This window comes from Rhinatrema bivittatum, chromosome 5, assembly GCF_901001135.1.
Source record: "Rhinatrema bivittatum chromosome 5, aRhiBiv1.1, whole genome shotgun sequence".
Classification (NCBI taxonomy): Eukaryota; Metazoa; Chordata; class Amphibia; order Gymnophiona; family Rhinatrematidae; genus Rhinatrema; species Rhinatrema bivittatum.
In genome coordinates, this window is record NC_042619.1 from 357,979,554 (window position 1) to 357,999,534 (window position 19,981).

The following is a 19,981-nucleotide window of genomic DNA, read 5'->3' on the forward strand; positions in this document are numbered from 1 at the left end:
CTGTCTGCTGCCTGCCCTGACCACTGTCCTGCTTCTCGTTGCTGACATTTGCTGCCTATGCAGACCCTAGCCTGCACTCTGATGCTATACCCCTGGGCAGCCCTAGGGATCCATTGTACCACTTTGGGGGTCTGCTGGCTGCTAGACCCCCAAAGGCTCAACCTGCAGGTGAGGCATCTGGTATAAGCTAAATTTCATCCAATCTTGCCCAAGGCTTGTCCACCAGCTGTCAGTGCAAGCCTGGTGGGTTCACCCACTAGGCAGCACCAATTGTACCACTGAAAAAGGGTCCACAATCCCGGACAGTGTTAGTGTTAGTTTGCTGAGGCCATGGACCTGGTGGTCCTAGCCACACTACAGGTCATCCCTGGAATAGACCAGAAAATCCAGCAGCAACAGAATGTCCTAGATCAGGTCACAGGAGTACTGGACAGACTTGTGTCCCACCTGGATGTTCTTCCAGCTCAGCAACTAGCAATTCCACCTCCACTGGCTCCACAACTGGATCTGCCTTCTGTGCCCAGGTTGGTACTGCAGCTTCCTCTTCCACCTCACGTCACCAGGAAAGTCTCCAAGTGCAAGGGGTTTCTGAATCTATGTTGGATGCATGTTGACCTATAGTCTGGCCCCATCCCCATGGAGAAGGCTAAGGTGACCTATATCCTGGCCCAATTGGGAGGCTCTGCGCAGGCATGGGCCTCCTCCCTTTGGGAAAGGGCGATCTGCTCCTTAGTGATCTGGATCAATTATGTTCTGAATTCCGCCTCATTTTTGTTGAGCCTGGCCACACCACTTCTGCTGCCTCGGACCTTCTCCAAATCAGTCAGGTATCCAGCTCTGTAGGGGACAATGGCATCTTGTTACAAACTCTTAACTCGAAGTTACAGTAAAGGGCGGATAATTTAACTGCCATCTTCTGCCAAAGCCTCTTGGAAACCATCATCGATGAGTTAGCAGGGTGAGAACTTCTGACTACTCTGGAAGGCCCAATCAGCTTGGCCATTCAGTTGGATCTCCAATTTTGGGAGCAGGCAAAAGAGAGAGGCTTCTCTTGGTATGCTCACCGTGGGATCCCTGCTCTGACCTCCCCATCAAGAGACTCAGAAACTGAATAGAACGCAACCCCCTCAGAGGAGTCCAGGTAGATCGATGCAAGTTCTCCCTAGAAGAGAAGCAACAGAGAAGAAAACATACCCTATGCTTTTATTGTGCCATCTCCAGGCCCCTTATTGCATGTTGTCTCATGAAGTCAGGAAATGCCAGGACCTAGGTTGGTAGGAGAGACTACCCTAGGTTGCCCTGATTCCCCTCTCCAAATCCTGATTCCAGTCCATCTCTGTGGGGAAGGTTTCCATGTCCATCTCCAAGCCTCCCTAGACATGGGAATAGCCAGTAATTTTATAGCAGAAAAGCTAGTCCACCAGCCTGGGATTCCTATCAAGCCCTTGGAAGTTTTTCTCACAATTTCTTCGGTCACAGGCCAGCCTTTTTCAGACCAGATCACTTGCACCCTAGGCTTCTCCAGATGCAAACAGGTCTACTCAATTGGGAGCCACTCTACCTATATGTCCTGTCAGAGGCTATAAACAGCATCATCTTGAGCTTCCCCTGGATGAGACAACATCAACCACTCATTGACTGGAACAATCTCAACATCGCCTGCTAGAGTCCCACATGCCAGTCCCTGTCTTGTTCAACTTTGCTCACAAGACGTCTGGTTCAACAGACCATGCCTAGACTTCTGGAGTTATCTTCCCAATACTAGGCATATGCCAACATCTTCTCTAAGAAGCAAATGGAGAGCTTATCCCCACAACAGCCCTAAAATTGTGCCATTGGCTTGCTCCCTGGCAAAACTCCACCTCAAGGCTGCGTCTACCCACTTTCTGCTCCTGAAACTGAAGCAATGAGTGCCTTCATTCAAAAAAACTTGTACCGGGGCAGCCGGATTCTTCTTTTCTGGTAAGAACGATGATTCCCTATGGCTTTATATTGATTATCTTATCTTAAATGTGAGTAATAAGAACAATCAAAATCCATGTTCCTTGATCACTGAGCTTTTTGACCACTTGCGGGGCACCCAAGTCTTTACCAAGTTGTATCTGGGAAGGCAACGAATGGAAAACCAACTTCAGTACCTGAGAAGGACATTATGAATATCTTATTATTCTCTTCAGCCTGTGCAACACCCCCCACAGTGTTCCAGTCCATGGTAAATGAGATCTTCTGAGATCTGCTTTACAAGTATGTAGTAGTGTACCTAGATGATATATTGCAAGAGAAGAGCTCAGCAACCCACAATCCAATAGGAGCACTAACAGGAGAGGATCACCTTGCTGGTGGCTGAAAAGGATCAATAAGTACTGTTTGGGAAAATTTTTAAAACTTAAAAGTATTAGGGAGAAGTAAAACGTTTGGGGTATATTATTTAGTGTGTTTGTGTGTCTGTATTGAATAGCTAGTCAGAGGGCCGGCAAAAACCAGGAGTTTTGTGCGTTTTGTATTAAATAGGTAATCAGAAAGGCAGGCAAAAAACAGGTTTGTGTTTTCTTTTTTAATAGGTAGTCAGGAAGGAAAAAACCCAGAAGTTTGTGTATTTGTATTAAAAAGGTAGCCAGAAAGTAGAAATAAGCTAGGAGTAGTGTATACCTAAATAAAAAGGTTAAAAAAGGTCAGTTACTCATCTAGGAAAGGTGTTAGGGTAGTGTGATTGATTTGATTAGGTACCAATATTTGTTAATCACAACAGCAGTGAATCACTCAGGATAACTGTAGTGTAAATCTCCAAAGGGATTGTTTTCTACTAATTTACCTTAGAAGCACAAGATATATTGCAAAGGAAGAGCTCAGTAACCCACAATCTTGTGAGAGCACTGAGAGGAGAGGATCACCTTGCTGGTGGCTGAAAAGAATCAGTAAGTACTGCTTGGGGAAATTTTTAAAATTTAAAAGTATTGGGGAAAAGTTAAAACTGTTGGGGTATATTATTTAGAATGTTTGTATGTCTGTATTAAATAGCTAGTCAGAGGGCAGGCAAAAACCAGTAGTTTTGTATTAAATAGCTATTCAGAAAGGCAGGCAAAAATACAGAAGTTTGTGTTTGTATTTTCTACCCCTCTCCCACCCTCCCCTAGCTCTTCTTTTAATTTATAGGCAGCTGACACTTTCAAACTACAAAAAAAAAAAAAAAATCAGCCTTTTAACTTAAATTCAGAAATTCTGCATACTTTATCAAAGTTTAATCATTCCCTTGTAGGTCACTACCAGATATATAATGAATACACTAATAAATTTAAAGGACCCTAATTGTATGCAGACCTACTCCTCTAGCAACCTAAACTAGGAACTGAACAAATTTAAGATAAAGGCAGGAGTCCAGCAGCAAGAGTGGGCCTCCCAGTCTTCTGCATCCATTGTTATATGTATGATTTTTTTGCCCGCTGGTGTGAAATTGTATGTTTGCATCCAATGCAAAGAGCTCCTGTCTCTCAGAGAATGAGTCAAATCGCTAGAGGCTAGAGTGGCAGACCTGGAGGAGCTGAGGCAGACAGAGAGGTATATAGATGAGACTTCAGGGACAGCGTAGCCAAGTCCCAACTCCAGTCTGGCAGCACTGGTGCTGCCTTGGAGAAGGAAGATCTCATGATTGGAGAACTTCAATCTGGTGCAGCAGGAAATGATCCTGTAGCAAGGACCTGCTCTCCAGGTGGTGCATTGTCCTCTCGCACTAAGGATGTGTCTCCCAGGGCTACAGTCCAGGAGGGAAGCGATAGGTCAGCCATTATAGTTGGTGATTTGATTATTAGGAATGTAGACAGCTGGGTGGGAGGATCGCCTGGTAACATGGCTACCTGGTGAAAAAGGTGATAGACCTTATGCGTCACCTAGATAGGATTTTAGACAGTGCTGGGGAGGAGCCAGCTGTTTAGTACATGTGGGCACCAACGACATAGGAAAATGTGGGAGGGAGGTTCTGGAAGCCATATTTAGGCTCTTTGGTAGAAAGCTGAAATCCAGAACCTCCAGGGTGGCATTCTCTGAAATGCTCCCTGTTCCACGCGCAGGTCACCAGAGGCAGGCAGTGCTCCAGAGTCTCAATGCATGGATGAGTCGATGGTGCAAGGAAGAAGGATTCAGTTTTGTGAGGAACTGGGGAACCATTTGGGGAAGGGAGTCTCTTTTCCAAAGGGATGGACACCACCTTAACCAGGGTGGAACCAGGCTGCTGGCGCTAACCTTTAAAAAGAAGACAGAGCAGCTTTTAAACTAAATCAAAGAGGAAAGTTGACAGTCGCTCAACAGCGCATGGTTCGGAGGGAGGTATCTTCAAAGGATAATAATGAAGCATTAGAGTTAGGGTATCCCAACTGAGAGGTTCCAATAATAAGAAAAGTAGTCCAAGTGCCTATAATTAAAAACTTACCTGAGCTAAAAAATTCCAATTTATCCCTGTCAACTGAAAAGCAGAATGTAAACACAAACAAATAACACACTTTGAAATGTTTGTATGCTAATGCCAGAAGTCTAAGAATGATGACATAGACTTAATTGGCATCTCAGAGACTTGGTGGAAGGAGGATAACCAATGAGACGGTGCTATACTGGGGTACAAATGATATCAAAATGACATAGAGGATCATCTTGGTGGCGGAGTGGTGCTTTATGTCCGGGGTGGCATAGATTCTAATAGGATAAAGATCCTTCAAGATACTAAATGCACAATTGAATCTTTTTGGGTAGAAATCCCTTGCATGTTGAGGAAGAGTATAGTGATAGGAATATACTATCGTCCACCTGACCATGATGGTGAGATGGACAGTGAAATGCTAAGAGAAATTAGGGAAGCTAACCAAATTGGTAGTGCAGTAAGAATGGGAGATTTCAATTACCAAAAGTCAGCAGAAGCAAACCTTGCACATAAGCAAGTACTCAGATGAACAGGTGCAGGAAAGAAAATAGGGTCCCATTCAAAAGTGTATTTATTATGTGTCCAAACAATCATAGTTCATTCAATAAGGCAACTCCTTCAAGTGAACAAAGGAAATTTTTTATAAATGTCCCCCTGTGTCCAAACAATCATAGTTCATTCAATAAGGCAACTCCTTCAAGTGAACAAAGGAAATTTTTTATAAATGTCCCCCGACACGGTCCGTGTTTCGTGTTAACTGCATCAGGAGGGACCACAGCATATTATAATCTTTGTAATTACCCCAATATTGACTGGGTAAGTGATACATCAGGACATGCTAGAGAGATAAAGTTCGTGAATCGAATTGCTTCAGGAACCGACGAGAGAGGGAGCAATATTAGACCTAATTTTCAGTGGAACACAGGATTTGTTGAGAGAGGTAATGGTGGTGCGGGCCACTTGGCAATAGTGATCATAATATGATCTAATTTGAATTAATGACTGGAAGGGGACAGTAAGTAAATCCACGACTATAGCACTAAACTTTCAAAAGGGAAACTTTGATAAAATGAGAAAAATAGTTAAAAAAAAATAAAAAAATTGAAACATGCAGCTACAACTGTGAAAAGTGTACAACAGGCATGGACATTGTTAAAAAAAAAAAAAAATTACCATCGTAGAAGCACAGTCCATATGTATTCATCACATTAAGAAAGTTGGATGGAAGGTCAAACGATTGCCAGCATGGCTAAAAAGTGAGGTAAAGAGGCTGTTTTAGCCAAAAGATCTTCATTCAAAAATTGGATCCTTCAGAAGAAAATAGGATTAATCATAAGCATTGGCAAGTTAAATGTAACCACAATGGTCAAGTATATACTAACACAAATGGGCTATCCACAGGTATTATTCTTTCATGAATAAATATTCAAACATATACCTGTGTACATTTCAACACATAAGATTAAGTGAGAAGGGAACGAAATAAGGAGGGAACTCTAAAATAAGATTAAGTGAGAAGGGTATGGAATAAGGAGTTTCAAAAGAGAGTAGGAACTTTAAGAAAAGATTAAGTAAGAAGCTTAAAAAGATCAATTAAGAAGGGAACAGAGTAGGTAGATAGTATTGGATATCTTTAAGTGGTGTAATCACGGATGTTTAAAATTGTTGTATAATAATTATGTGCAATATGTGTATGTTTTTTAATTTGTGAGAGATAGCTATGATATATTATTAGTGATAGGTGCAATATTGTAACTAGTGATTGAATGTGGTATGCGTGACGAGTGTGAGTAGGTTTTAGATGTATGTGGATTTGAATTATAACTAATTAATAAAATATGTGTTGAAATGTACACAGGTATATGTTTGCAAGTTAAATGTAAGACATTGATAAGACAGGCTAAGAGAGAATTTGAAAAGAAATTGGCCGTAGAGGCAAAAACTCGCAATAAAAACTTTAAAAAATATATCCGAAGCAGAGAGCCTGCGAGGGAGTCAGTTGGACCATTAGATGATCGAGGGGTTTAAAAGGGCACTTAGGGAAGAAAAGGCCATTACGGAAAGATTTAACAATTTCTTTGCTTTGGTGTTTACTGAAGATGTTGGGGAGATACCCATTCCGGAGACAGTTTTCAAGGGTGACGATTCAGATGAACTGAACTGAATCACTGTGAACCTGGAAGATATGGTAGGCCAGACTGACAAACTGAAAAGTAGTAAATCACCTGGACCGGATGGCATACACCCCAGGGTCTTGAAAGAACTAAAAAATGAAATTTCAGACCTTTTTCAATTAACTTGTAACCTATCTTAAAATCATCCATTGTACCTGAAGACTGGAAGGTAGCCAATGTAACCCTGATATTTAAAAAGGGCTCCAGGGGTGATCTGGGAAATTATAGACCAGCGAGCCTGACTTCAGTGCTGGGAAAAATCGTGGAAACTGTTATAAAGAAAAAAAATAAAAAAACATTTAGATGGTTTAATGGGACACAGCCAGCATGGATTTACCCAAGGGAAGTCTTGCCTCACAAATCTCCTACATTTTTATTGAAGGGGTGAATAAACATGTGGACAAAGGTGAACCAGTAGACGGTGGTGTATTTGGATTTTCAGAAGGCGTTTGACAAAGTCCCTCATGAGAGGCTTCTAAGACAACTAAAAAGTCATGGGATAGGAGGTGATGACCTTTTGTGGATTGCAAGCTGATTTAGAGAGAGGAAATAGAGAGTAGGATTAAATGATCAGTTTTCACAGTGGAATAAGGTAAACAGTGGAGTGCCTCAGGGATCTGTACTTGGACCAGTGCTTTTTAACATATCTATAAATGATCTGGAAAAGGGTGAAGTGATCAAATTTGAGGATGACACAAAATTATACAGAGCAGTTAAATCTCAAGTGGTTTGTGATAAATTGTAGGAGGACCTTGAAAGACTGGAAGATTGTGCTTCCAAATGGCAGATTAAATTTAACGTGAACATTGCAAAGTGATGTATATAGGGAAAAATATCCTTTGCTGTAGTTACACAATGTTAGGTTCTATCTTAGAAGTTACCACCTAGGAAAGAGATCTAAGCATCATAGTGGACATTACATTGAAATCGTCAGCTCATTGTGCTGCGACAGTCAAAAAAGCAAACAGGATGTTAGGAATTATTAAGAAGGGAATGGCAAATAAAATGATTGATTGTCATAAAGCCTCTGTATCAGTCCATGGTGAGTCCGCATCTTGAATACTGTGTTCAATTTTGGTCAACGTATCTCAAAAAAGATATACTTGCACTAGAGAAAGTGCAGATAAGGGTGACCAAAATGATAAGGGGCATGGAACAGCTGCCATATGAGGTAAGGCTAAGGAAGTTAGGGCTGTTCAGTTTGGAAAGAGACGACTGAAGGGGAATATGAAAGAAGTCTACAAATTCATGAAAGGTCTTGAAAAAGTTAATGTAAATCGGTTATTTACTCTCTCAGATAATAGAAGGATTAGGGGGCACTCTATGAAGTTAGCAAGTAGCTCATGTAAAACAAATCAGAGAAAATTCTTTTTCACTCTATGCATAGTTAAGCTTTGGAATTCATTGCCAGAGGATGTGGTTACAGCAGTTAGTGTAACTGGGTTTTAAAAAGTTTGGATAAGTTCCTAGAGGAAAAATCGATAAACTGCTATTAATTAATAAGCAATAGTAGCTTGAGATTTACTTGTGACTTGAATTGGCCACTGTTGGAAACAGTATACTGGGCAATTCTTATGTTCTTATGATATCCTGAACTTCTCAATATTCTTAGCAGAATATCAATTTCATGTCAAACAAGTCCTCCAAAAGCTTCGTGATCACCATCTCTATGCCAAACTAGAAAAATATGCCTTTGAAAAAGATGGTGAACATAATCCTCTCAAAAATTTTTTTTAATTTTACAATATCAATATCCACACAAAATCAGCACCAGCATAGAATTAGAGAGATCATCTTAACCCTGGCAGCAAATAGACCTATATTTGTCCATAAGCTTGTGCGGGTCATTCATAATCATGGGTCTCACATCACTGCAGTTCAAAAAATTTTTTTTATTGTTTTTATGCATATAAAATCAGAGCCAAAGAGAAAATTAGTTTACTTCCCGAAAGTGATCTTAGTCTTCATTATCCAAAACATGAGGGATGAACACACATTTGGTTGCAGTACTTAACAGGAACCCAAGCATTCGGCTGCACTGCTTATGCTCTTTATACAGCATATCTTCCATCTTCATGGGTTGCCCCTCACATCCTCTCTATTCCCTGCCTATTACTGGAGAGTTCTTTGTCAAAGTTTTGGAGGGACCTTTGATTTTACCTCAGTCTATCATCCTCAGAGCAGTGGTTAGACAAAGTGGGTAAACAAAAGCCTTAAGGCCTTCCTGTATTCCTATGTTAATCAACAACAGGACAAGCGGACCTCCCTGCTTATATGGGCTGAATTTGCCCATAAACATATTAACTCCTTCACTGAGTCATCTCCCTTCTATGTGGTCTTGAATGCCACCCCCACCTACCCAGACCTGTTTCTGTGCCTGACACTTGCCCAGCAGTGAGCCTAAAAGAGCAAGAATTATTGGAGCTCTTGGAACAAACTGTGGGGTGTGCTAAAAGCCAGACAGACAGGAAATGTTGCCTAGCACCACCTGCTTCATCCTAGAATCTTGGTTTGGCTCAGCATGAAGAACCTCAGACTCCAGATTCCTTCTATGAAATTTGTACCATGATTCGTTGGTCCCTTTCCCATTGAGTGATAGCTGGGTCCAGTGGCGTACAAGCTTAAATTAATAACATCACTAAGGATCCATGATGTTGAAACCTGACATTCTGTCTTGGCCAAAAAGATCTCTTAAGTCCCCTGGTGTTATCATCGAAGAAGATACACAGCATGAGGTTGCTGAAATTCTGGATTCTCAAGGGTGAGAAGCAAGCTCCAGTATTTCATGTCCTAAAGAAAACTCTTGGAAGCCAGCTTCCAATCTGCAAGCACCTCAACAGATTTGTGACATCCTCAAATGATTCCCCAAAAAACCCAGGCCCCGAAAACAGGGGCAGGGGATTTGGAGAGGGGGTAATGTTATGCTTCACAACTCGCGGGAGAGCCCCATGGGCCATGTCTTTTACCACAACTGCTGCTGGTCCGAGGTCACGGCTTGGGACGCCACCATCTTCTCCTCATGGTGGACTCTGCTATCACCTCTGCTCCTTGATGCCTCTTAGGTATGCATACACCTGGCACCTCCAGCGTTAAAGGGCCCACATCAGGAAGGAGCTGCGGCACCCACTGATGACACTGATTGCAGCCCTATTTATGGGCCCCTGGAATGCACTGCCTTGCATCAGCAACATGTCCGTGGTGTTCCATGTGTTCCCAATGTGTGTTGCTTCCTGTGTCCCTTGTTCTTGCCTTCTCTCCATCCTGTCCTTGTCCATTCCTTCCTGCTTTTTTTATTCTGGCCTCTGTTCTTTGCTCCCCTTGGGCTGTCTGCCTGGCTCTGACCTTAGTTTGTTGCTCATCTCTGCTGTCTGCCGCTTGCCCCGACCACTAGCTTGCCTCTCGTCTCTGCTGCCTGCTGCCTGCCCCAACCACTGGTCTGCTTCTCGACCCTTCCATTTGCTGCCTGCCTTGATCCTAGCCTGGACTCTCGACATTATACCACTGGGCAGTCCTATGGACCCTCCTAAGACCTACCAGCCACCAGACCCCAGGTGCTCAAACTGCGGGTGAGTCAGCTGGTCTAGGCACAGATCCAGCCGGTCCTGCCCAAGGCTTCTCTGCCAGCTGCCAGTGCAAGCCTGGTGGGTTCATCCACTAGGTGGCGCCAATTACACCACAGCACAAAGGGTCCACAAACCCAGACAGTGTTATATAGGAATAAACTTCCTGTTGTATAAATAAAGAGAATTTTGTTGAGTGTGCAACTTGTTTCCCTTTGATAATTGTATGTTTTTTATTTTTACTCAGTATGTTCTTATGTTCAATTTGCTTGATTAATATACACTTGCCGTCTGGTTAGAACTGGACAATTTGCCATAGTTTCAGGCTACTTGGCCTTTTAATATTTGTGTCTCTCTTGTTATTGACTGATATCTGCATTGTATGTATTCTTGCTTTTACTTATAGTATGTGAGTACATTCTTATTTTTTTTATATGTTGTTGAAATTCGTTTTTCATTTTATTAAACTAGAAGTCGCTACTCTTGTAACTCATTTAGAATGCCCTGGAGTTTAGGTGAGAAATAAATGCAAATAAATGCATGCATATTTATGGGGATAAAATAGAATTGTCATTGCTCTCTGTTATCCTCAAATTATAAGGTTTATCTTCCTTCCTTTTGTGCCGTATTCGTATAGTAACGTATCATGCATGATAGCTTTAATATATTAATGAAAGTGGCATTCTTGAATCATGTCAAGCTGATGACCAATCATATCTAACTATAAGTTTGCTTCTCACCTTTTTTTGAAATATCAATTTTTATACCAAATCTGAAATACTCTTCAAGTGATGTTGGATGGAAAGAATGACTGAGAAATCATGAATTTTCTATGTAGGTTTGCCAGGCAAAGAAGGGTTACCTGGTCCTTTAGGCCAAGAAGGAACCAAAGGAGAAAAGGGTGACCGAGGTTGGCCTGGAGCTCCTGGAATTACAGGATATAAAGGTGATCCAGGATTTCAAGGAATTCCAGTAAGTTTTGTTTAATATTTCATTCATGAGCAAATAAATAGTAATAGGCGAAGGTCCAACCATCAGGGCTGAGAGACCAATAAGAGGAGGAAGGACACAAAAAATTCAATGAGTGTCCAAAACAGTTCAAAGTTTAATTTATTCTTAAGCAAGCAGAACATTCAAGTTGTCAGCATCCAGCCAAGAAATGTTCATATTTCTTGGGGGCCTGTTAAATTATTTATATCAATGGTTTCTTGGCTGGATGCTGGCAACTTGAATGTTCTGCTTGCTTAATATATAAATTAAACTTTGAACTGTTATGGATATTTGTTGAACTTTTTATGTTCTTGTTACTCTTCATTCATGACATGTCAGTTGTATTTCGAAGTAATTTGATGCAGCCCCTGTCATAATCTGGTCCTGGGCACAGGGGCTCATGAAGGAGGCTCATGACCAAGAGTAGGTCACATGTCTTCCTGGAGTTCCCATACCAGGGGAAAAGACTGAACTCTTCAAAGGCCCTTAGCGTGTCTCCTCACTCAGGCTCTACTGCTCCTCAGCCCAGCCCAGATACAATAAACACCATACAAAAACAGCAGGACTGTTATTGGCAAAATCCACAAAAAGATCCACTCAAAATCCTTGCATAGATCAGCTAGCCTTTACAGATTCTGGTCCTCTTCCTATGTCTACTGCAGTTGAATTTTACTCATGGATCTTGGAAGACTCAGCAGATTCTTTCAAAATCAAACTAGGCTGCAATTTGTTTAGTTTTCATTTGACTTATCCCTAGTTTATGGGATGGAAACTTAAAAAAAAAGCATTGCAGGCTGGTTATAATTAAAAGGTACACATCTTTATTCCAAAAGAGAATACATATCTAAGAAATGAAATACAAGACAGGAGATTTAGAAAAGAAAATCAAGAGGGAACAGTAGGATCAAGAAATCAGCACATGGATATTTTGATGACGCTAGCTAATGATAGAAAATCATTTGTTTACCATTGTTTTCCCATCACTTTCCATTGGTCTACTATATTGTGTTTTGTTAAAATTGAAGTGTAACCTTGTTTTGAAAACTGAAAGAGATGAAGAAAAATATCAGGAAGGCAAAAGGTCAAGCAGAGGAAAGGATTGCCAAAGAGGTAAAGTGAGATGACAAAACATTTTTCAGATACATTAGAGAAAGAAGGGAGGCCCAAAGTGGAATAGTGAAATTGAAAGGTGACAAGGAGCAATGTGTGGAGAGAGACAAAGAAGTGGCAGAAATATTAAACAAATACTTCAGTTCCGTATTCACAAAAGAAAACCCTGGAGAAGGACCGATGCGGGTTGAGAAGACTGAAGATGGGGGTGGAGTAGATAAAACTCCATTGACAGAAGAGAATATATGGGTGGAGCCAGGAAAACTGAAAGTGGACAAGGTCATGGGGCCGGATGATGCACATCCTAGAGATATTCTGGTGGGTCCGCTTAACGGCCTGTTCAGTAGATTCCTGGAAATGGAAGAGATGCTGTGTCCATGGAGAAGAGCTATGGTGGTCCCACTTCACAAGAATGATAGAGAGGACCTCAGTGGTGAAAAAATTAATGGAGACACTGCTGAAGAAAAGTTTTGTGAACTATCTACAATCCAGTGGGTTGCTGGTCCCAAGGCAGCATGGATTCACCAGGGGAAGGTCCTGTCAGACAAATCTGATTGCTTTTTTCATTGGGTGACTAGAGAATTGGATCAAGGAAAATTGCTAGATGTGATTTACTTGGTTTTCAGGAACGCTTTTGATATGGTCTCGCATAGGAGGCTTGTGAATAAAATGAGAAGCTTGGGACTCTGCCCAAGGTGGTAGAGTGGATTACAAATTGGTTGGCTGACAAGAGACTGCGTATAATGGTAAATGGAACATAATCTGATGAGAGAACCATATTAAGTGGAGTGCCACAGGGATCAGTTCTTGGACCTGAAGAATGCTGGGCTGTGTAGAGAGAGGAATAACCAGTAAGAAAAAAGCAGTGATAATTGCCTTGTAAAAGGGCCTTGGCGAGGCCTCACCTATAGTACTGTGTTCAGTTCTGGTGACAATATCTGAAAAAGGATAGAAACAGGTCGGAGGTGGCCCAGAGAAAAGGGTAACTAAAATGGTGTGGTATCTGTATTGGAAGACTAGTGAGGAGAGACTGAAGGATCTGAATATGTACAGCCTGGAAGAGAGGAGGTGCAGGGGAGATATGAAACAGACCTTCAGATACCTGAATGGTTTTAATGATGGATGTTCATCAAGTCTTTTCCGGAGGAAAGAAAACAGTAGAACTAGGGGTCACTATATGAAACTTTAGGGAGGACGGCTTAGAACCAACATCAGGAAATATTTCTTCAGGGAGAGGGTGGTAGATGCCTGGAATGCCCTTCTGGAAGAGGAAGGGCATGGGATAAACACTAAATGCTAGAGTTGGAAATTTAAGAAAAAGGTTCATGGGGATAACCAGCATGGAGCAGCAGCTGCTACCTCTAACAGAAGGCATGGGGATTACTACCCTTAACCAATTAGCATACATGATATTGGTGCAACTGCAGCAGCGCTGTCCGCTTTGACGGCAGGGGGGGGGGGAGAAAAGGGGAAATTGATTCAGACAACAATCAGTGCTGGGCCCTGACTTTTACGGTCCAGGGTACTGATATGCAGACATTATGGAAAAAGCACGGGACTGCTTCTACAGTCAAATCCAAGCAGCAGCACTGTATGAATTATCAGGAAGGCTGCTCACCCTGTAAAAATGTTACTAGGAGTAATTTTTTTTTTTATGAGTTTGACAGTTGCTTGGTTTTGTTTTTTAATATTACTACCCTTAACATAAGACTTGGGGGAAAGCTGCAAGGAGTAGAGATGTGCATTCGTTTTTTCCGAATTAGAAAATTTCAACGAAATTGTCCAATTCGGCATGTTTCGGGGACCCCGAAAAATGATTGGGATTTTCCTGTTTTTTCACAAAAATTCGATTTTTCGATTAGTGCACACTAATTCCCCATTAGCACGCGCTAATTCCCCGTTAGCGCGCACTAACAAAAAGTAACAAAAAATAACAAAATCTAATGGTTTTTGTTAGTGCGCGCTAACGGGGAGTTAGCGCGCGCTAACGGGGAGTCAGCGTGCACTAACTCAAAAAATGATTTTTCGCGGAAAAAAAAAAACTCGAACCGCAAAAAAAAGGACACTTTTAGCGGCAGCCGAAAAATGAAGAACGACACGAACACAAAAAACGATTCACATCTCTAGCAAGGAGTGGCAGTTACTACCATAAGAAGCTTGCTGGGCAGTCTATATAGACCATTTGGTCTTTTTCTGCCGTCATTACAACTGTATGTTACTATGGGATATTTATCCAAGGGTGGTAGAGCATATTCAACAATCCGCTGCTACTTGTAGACCAGAGATTGATAAAGAAGTTTATATTCAGTGCTAAGTGGTGGCAGCTGAATATTTGCCTGAGAATCAACGGTCGCCACTTATCCAGATAACTACTTATCTGGTTAAATATTTAGCTGGCAAAACGGTGGGTGAGGCAGGAGCATAACTGGGAGGGGTTGTTAGCCTGGTAAGTCATCCAGATAATTCTGGTCATGTCGTAAAGTTAGTGAGATAAACTTATCTGGATAACTTATAGAAGTCAGGTATGTTCAGTGGTGCAGCAGCCTGATGGGGGTGTATCCAGATAATTAGTTCAGCCGGATAAGCAGCCGAATATGAACCTCCTTATGTCTCCTCTACAAATAATTATGGAAGTATGAGAAACTCGTTTGGAATACCATTGCTCTGCTGACAGGTTGTTCATTCTGTAATGTCAAGTGGCTTTAATTCTATTGCTCTGCAGGGCGATTCGGGATCACCTGGCACTTCTGGTCAAAAGGGAGAACAGGGACATCCAGGGGTTCCAGGATTTTCAGGTGAGACTAGAAAATAAATGAAAAGTTCTTTACGGACACGAGAGAGTTATTTGTACTCATAAGTTCTGGATGATGTGATAAAGCAGCTGTGCATTTTTACTGATGGTTTGCCTTATTTTTTTTCCTAAGCCTAAGTAGGTCATTGGCCAAATTCACTCTCTGCCAGTCACTGCTTCTACAATTACCATTCCTTTACCCTCCTTGTTGTGTCTTCACCTAGAGAGGTAAAGGAATTTAAGAACAGTGGGTCAGATTAATGGTCAGTCAGGCCCAGAATCGTATTCCTAACAGTGACCAATCTGGGTCATTAGGAATAAGTACCCAACAGATCCTAATAGGGAGATTGAGTCCCTGTTACTTTTTCATAGCTCTTAGGAGCAAAAGGATGTGTTCCTGGAGCCCATCTAGCTATTAACAGTGGTACGATAATACACAGATTTGATAACACAGGTTTATTCAAGAGCTAAAGCATATATGTATTGTTGCCGTAGACAAAGCAGAGTGAAAGAGAGACTGTCCCACTGCATCTGCTGATTCACATCAGTTGTACTTGACTACCAGCAAGCAGCTGGAGTCAACATAGGTTAAATGCATAATAGGTACCCTCTCAGGTTTGGCCCAGTAATTTTAGTGGCTGTGCAGTGTTTCAGAAGCAGTGGAACAGCTCCCAACCAATCTCAGAATATGATGCACCTGATCAATTTTCTTCAAATGTGAAAATAAAATCTGAAAGTCTAGGGTATCAAATGCTGATGATATATCAAGGGGCAGTAGCAAAATTCCACCTCCCCCATCTATTTCATAGATAGTCTACCAGAGATCCCAGACCAGTCTTAGTACTGTGCTCTTTCTAAAACCAGGACTGAAAGGGTCCAGAGTCTCATGGTTGCACTGAAAGTGATGAATGTGATCAGCAACTAACCACACTGTTATTTTTTCTAGAAATGGAAAATTTCTATAATTTTCTGGAAAAGATAACTCTAATGAAGGTGTTTTAAAAAAAAAAATCAGATGTTATCTATCTTTAATAAAGCTGGAAAAATGCCTTCTTTCAAAAAACCATTAATAACTTATTTATTTATTTAGAAATACATATATATTGTGCCTTCCAAGGTTCAGGGCGGTTTACAATAAAACATGTATAGAGTAAATATAACATAAATATAACATACTTGAATTAAAATACTGTAAATTAAAACAAAGTAAAATCAAAATAAAATCATGACGAAATAAAATACATAATAAACAAAATACATTAAAGAGGAGAACAGATGTGGGGAAAGTAGGCAGGGAATCAGGAGCTAGGGTCGATGGACTGGAGGAGATGCTAAGGGAGAGAGGGAGAGACGTAAATAAGATATTAATCAGGAAAAGCGCATTTGAAAAGATGGGTTTTTAGAGCCTTTTCAAATTCCTTAGTTTCGGATATAAGACGAATGTGTGTGGGAAGATTGTTCCAATGGAGAAGGATCTTTCCTGAGTGATAACTAACCTAGTAGATTTATGAGATGGTATTTGTAGTAGCATTTGGTTCTGTCATCTTAAAATGCAGGAGGGAGTATATAAATATAAGGTTGAGGAGAGCTGACAATTTTTATTATGGATTAGGTTGTGAATGATAGTGAGTAATTTGTACTGTTTGCGCCAGTTAATGGGTAGCCAGTGAAGATTATGTAATACAGGGGCAATGTGGTCAGTGAGCTTGGAGCTGGAAAGAAGACGAGCACCTGAGTTTTGGACAAGTTGCAATGGGCATAGGGATGAAGTAGGGAGACCAGTGTAAAGTGTGTTGCAGTAATCCAAGCCAGTGAGAACGAGGGATCGTAAGACAGTACAAAATGCATTGGGTAGATTTTCAAAGAAGCGCGCGGGCGTACATGTGCGCACGTTACCCGTCACGCACACATGGATGCTCAATTTTATAACATGCGCGCACTGTGCTGGGAGCCTCTGACCCTGCCCCTGGACCACCCCACCCCACCCCCTCTCTGCCCCTTTTTCGAAGCCCCGGGACTTAGATGCATCCCGGGGCTTTACACACGTCACCGGGCTTTTATAAAATAGGCCTGGCATGCGTAACACCTTCTATGCGTGTAAAGCTTTGAAAATCCGGCCCATTATGTTCAAGTAGAGGTTTGATGTGTTTTAGTAAACAAATCTTATAGAATGAGTTTTGACAACCGATTGGATATGAGATTGCATGTTCAGTTTTGGATCAAAATGCACGCCGAGGTTCCGTGCTTTATTGCTAATGTCAATATTAATGTTGTCGAGTAATATGTGTAGGGATGTGGGTAAATGAAGGGTTGCCAAGAATCATGATTTCTGTTTTGGATAAATTTAGACTTAGTTTGTGATGAAATAACCAGATTTTCATATAAGTTAAGCACATGATCACAAATTGTTCAGTAGTCAAGACGGGTAGAAAAGAAAAACTGTATGTCATCTGCATAGAAATGATAGGAGACACCCAAGGTTGATAGAAGCTAGCAAAGAGGAGAGAGAGATATATTAAATAGAGCTGCAGAGATTGCCAATCCTTGAGCAATAGCAGTATTTAATGGTGATAAATTAATCTAAGAGAGACTCTTTGATTGCCTTAATAATCCATGAAGGACAAAGAACTGTTGGCATGTAGTGGGCTTAATAATGGACAATAGTTTAGACAACAAAATTCAGTTACAAGCTAAAATCAATATGGAGGAGGTTCATTGGGGCAGATATTGGAATTAGAAAGTTTAGGCAGAGGTCTCAACAGTATCCAGAGCGTCCTGAAGAGAGTCAATTTTATCATGGAAGAAGTCAGCAATTTTATATTCCTGGAAGTTACTACCAGAAGAATGAAATTTGCTGTACCCTACAGGTAACATATGCTTTCATTTTGCAGTTTCAGTTGAACTTATAGGTTGTCAAGAGTTATCTAAATCTTTTTCCTCCATGGGCAAGCAGAATATTATCGTCCACACAAGTTGGTGACCTCAGCTGAGAGAGGAAACCTTCTCATAAATCCCTAGAAGATCTTTCTGAGCATGCGCAAACCTTTCCATGCTGTAACCCGCCACACAAGTCCTCCTCAATCTTATTCTTTCGGCTTATTTGAACAAATGTGAATTTCTCTCTTGTATTTTTTTTTTTTTTTTTTTTACAACCACTCATCAGGATTTTTCCTTTTCTCTTCAGTTTTTATTTATTCTTTATTTTATCCAGTGTCTTAAAAAGAGAGTAATTTAGCTAGAAGTACCATTTTTCTCCTTCTAGTATCAGCCAAGAAGTCTTTCCTCCAGAACTAAAGTTTGACATCATCTCAGTGATTTTTCAAGATGAAATCGAAACTGGGCTTCAAAAGATGTCCTAGATGCTCTATGAAAGTACCATTGACTCACTTTTATGATTGCTGTATTTACATATATAGGGGCTCTTTTCCAGCCGTGCTAAACTGTGCCCATTGTGCTCGCATGTCCTCCAGGATCAGAAAATCCAGGAGAGTTTTAGAATCACCTTATGCCTTTGCTTCCGGAAAAAGTAAAAAGCCTACATCGGCAGAAGGACTTTCATCCAAAATAAAACAGCCATGTTAGTCCATTTGAATGCATGGAAATGAAGGTTAACAAATTTGAAGAAAAAAAAAAAAAGATATACGTTGATAACTTTTTGTTGGATTAACTTATTACATTTCTTGACTAGCTGTTGAGAGCTAATACTCTCTTCCTTAGGTCAAAGTAGCATGGAAGAGAGTATTAGTTCTCAACAGCTAGTCAAGCAATGTATTTTATATTATTTGTTTCACAGATTTAAATGCCTCCTTTTCCGAGGCTCTAGGCGGCTAGCAAAAGAACATACATAATAATGTCAAATACATAAATCAAAATAAACTAACAAAAATTAATCACATCAGTTGCAATATGCGTGAAGGTCTCTCCTGAAAACGTTCATATATCTCTAGTAGAAAGCCAGCTTGAACAATTTAGTTTTTAATATGCCTTTGAAAGTTTTATGACAAGACTTAAGGCACAGATCCTGTGGCCACCAGTTCCATAAAGTTGGAGCGGCGACAGAGAACCCTTACTCCCTTATCTCAACCTTGCAAGCATGATACATTGTCAGAATATGCAATAGGTAGTCCTGAGGGAATTTTGCATTACTGTGGAGCGTATAAATTGCGCAGAAATCCCCCCTGTGCAGAATTGCCAAAATCTGCATAGAAATTGGCAAAAATGAAGGCACCAGCATGCCGTGAGCAGAGTGCTTCCCGCTCATGGCGAAGGTCCCTCTCATGGTGAAGATAAAGGTCCTGGTGGGAGTGAGTGCCTGTAGAAAGGTGTGTGTGTGAGAGAGAGAGAGCATGTGGGGGGTGCTTGAGTGTGGGTGCCAGAGAGGGAGCTTAGGAGATTGTTAAGGAGTATGTATGTGTGTGAGAGAATGGGAGCTCGTGTGTATGAAAAAGGGATTGTGTGTATGTCAGGGTGCTCGCTTGTTTGTGAGAGAGGGAGCCTGTGTAAAGGGATTGTGTATGTGTGAGAGAGAGCCTGTGTGAAGAGGTGTGTGAGAGAGAGACATAGGTTCCTGTGTGAGGGTGTATACATGAGAGAGAGGGAGCCTGTGTGGGTGTGTATACAAGAGAGAGAGAGAGTGTCCCTGTATGAGGGATGTGTGTATGTGAGAGAGCAAGAGGGACCCTATATGTGGGGATGTGTGCGCGCGAGAGAATGAGGGAGCCTGTATGAGGGTGTGTGTGTGTGTGTGAAAGAGTGAGGGAGCCTGTGTGAGGGGCAGTATTGATAGCAGGGTCAAACTCTGGGAGTGGAGATAGAGTGGAAGGGGTTGAGGTGGATGGGAGAGATACTGGCAGGTGGAGGTGTTGGGGCCTGAAAGGGCAAAGTGGCCAGGGGAGTAGGGAGAATGAGTGGAAGGGACACTCTTACAGTGAATTTCTAGGGAAATTCT

General features: G+C 41.4%; 1 protein-coding gene across 1 annotated transcript in view; it reads left to right on the forward strand.

Moving 5' to 3' along the window:
• COL4A1 (collagen type IV alpha 1 chain) overlaps positions 1 to 19,981 on the forward strand; it is a 376,455-nt gene that overhangs the window by 318,471 nt on the left and 38,003 nt on the right. Inside the window, exons 43-44 of the mRNA XM_029604713.1 lie at positions 10,981 to 11,114; positions 14,965 to 15,037. Of these exons, the coding sequence (XP_029460573.1) occupies positions 10,981 to 11,114; positions 14,965 to 15,037 (207 nt within the window). The remainder of the gene's footprint in view (positions 1 to 10,980; positions 11,115 to 14,964; positions 15,038 to 19,981) is intronic.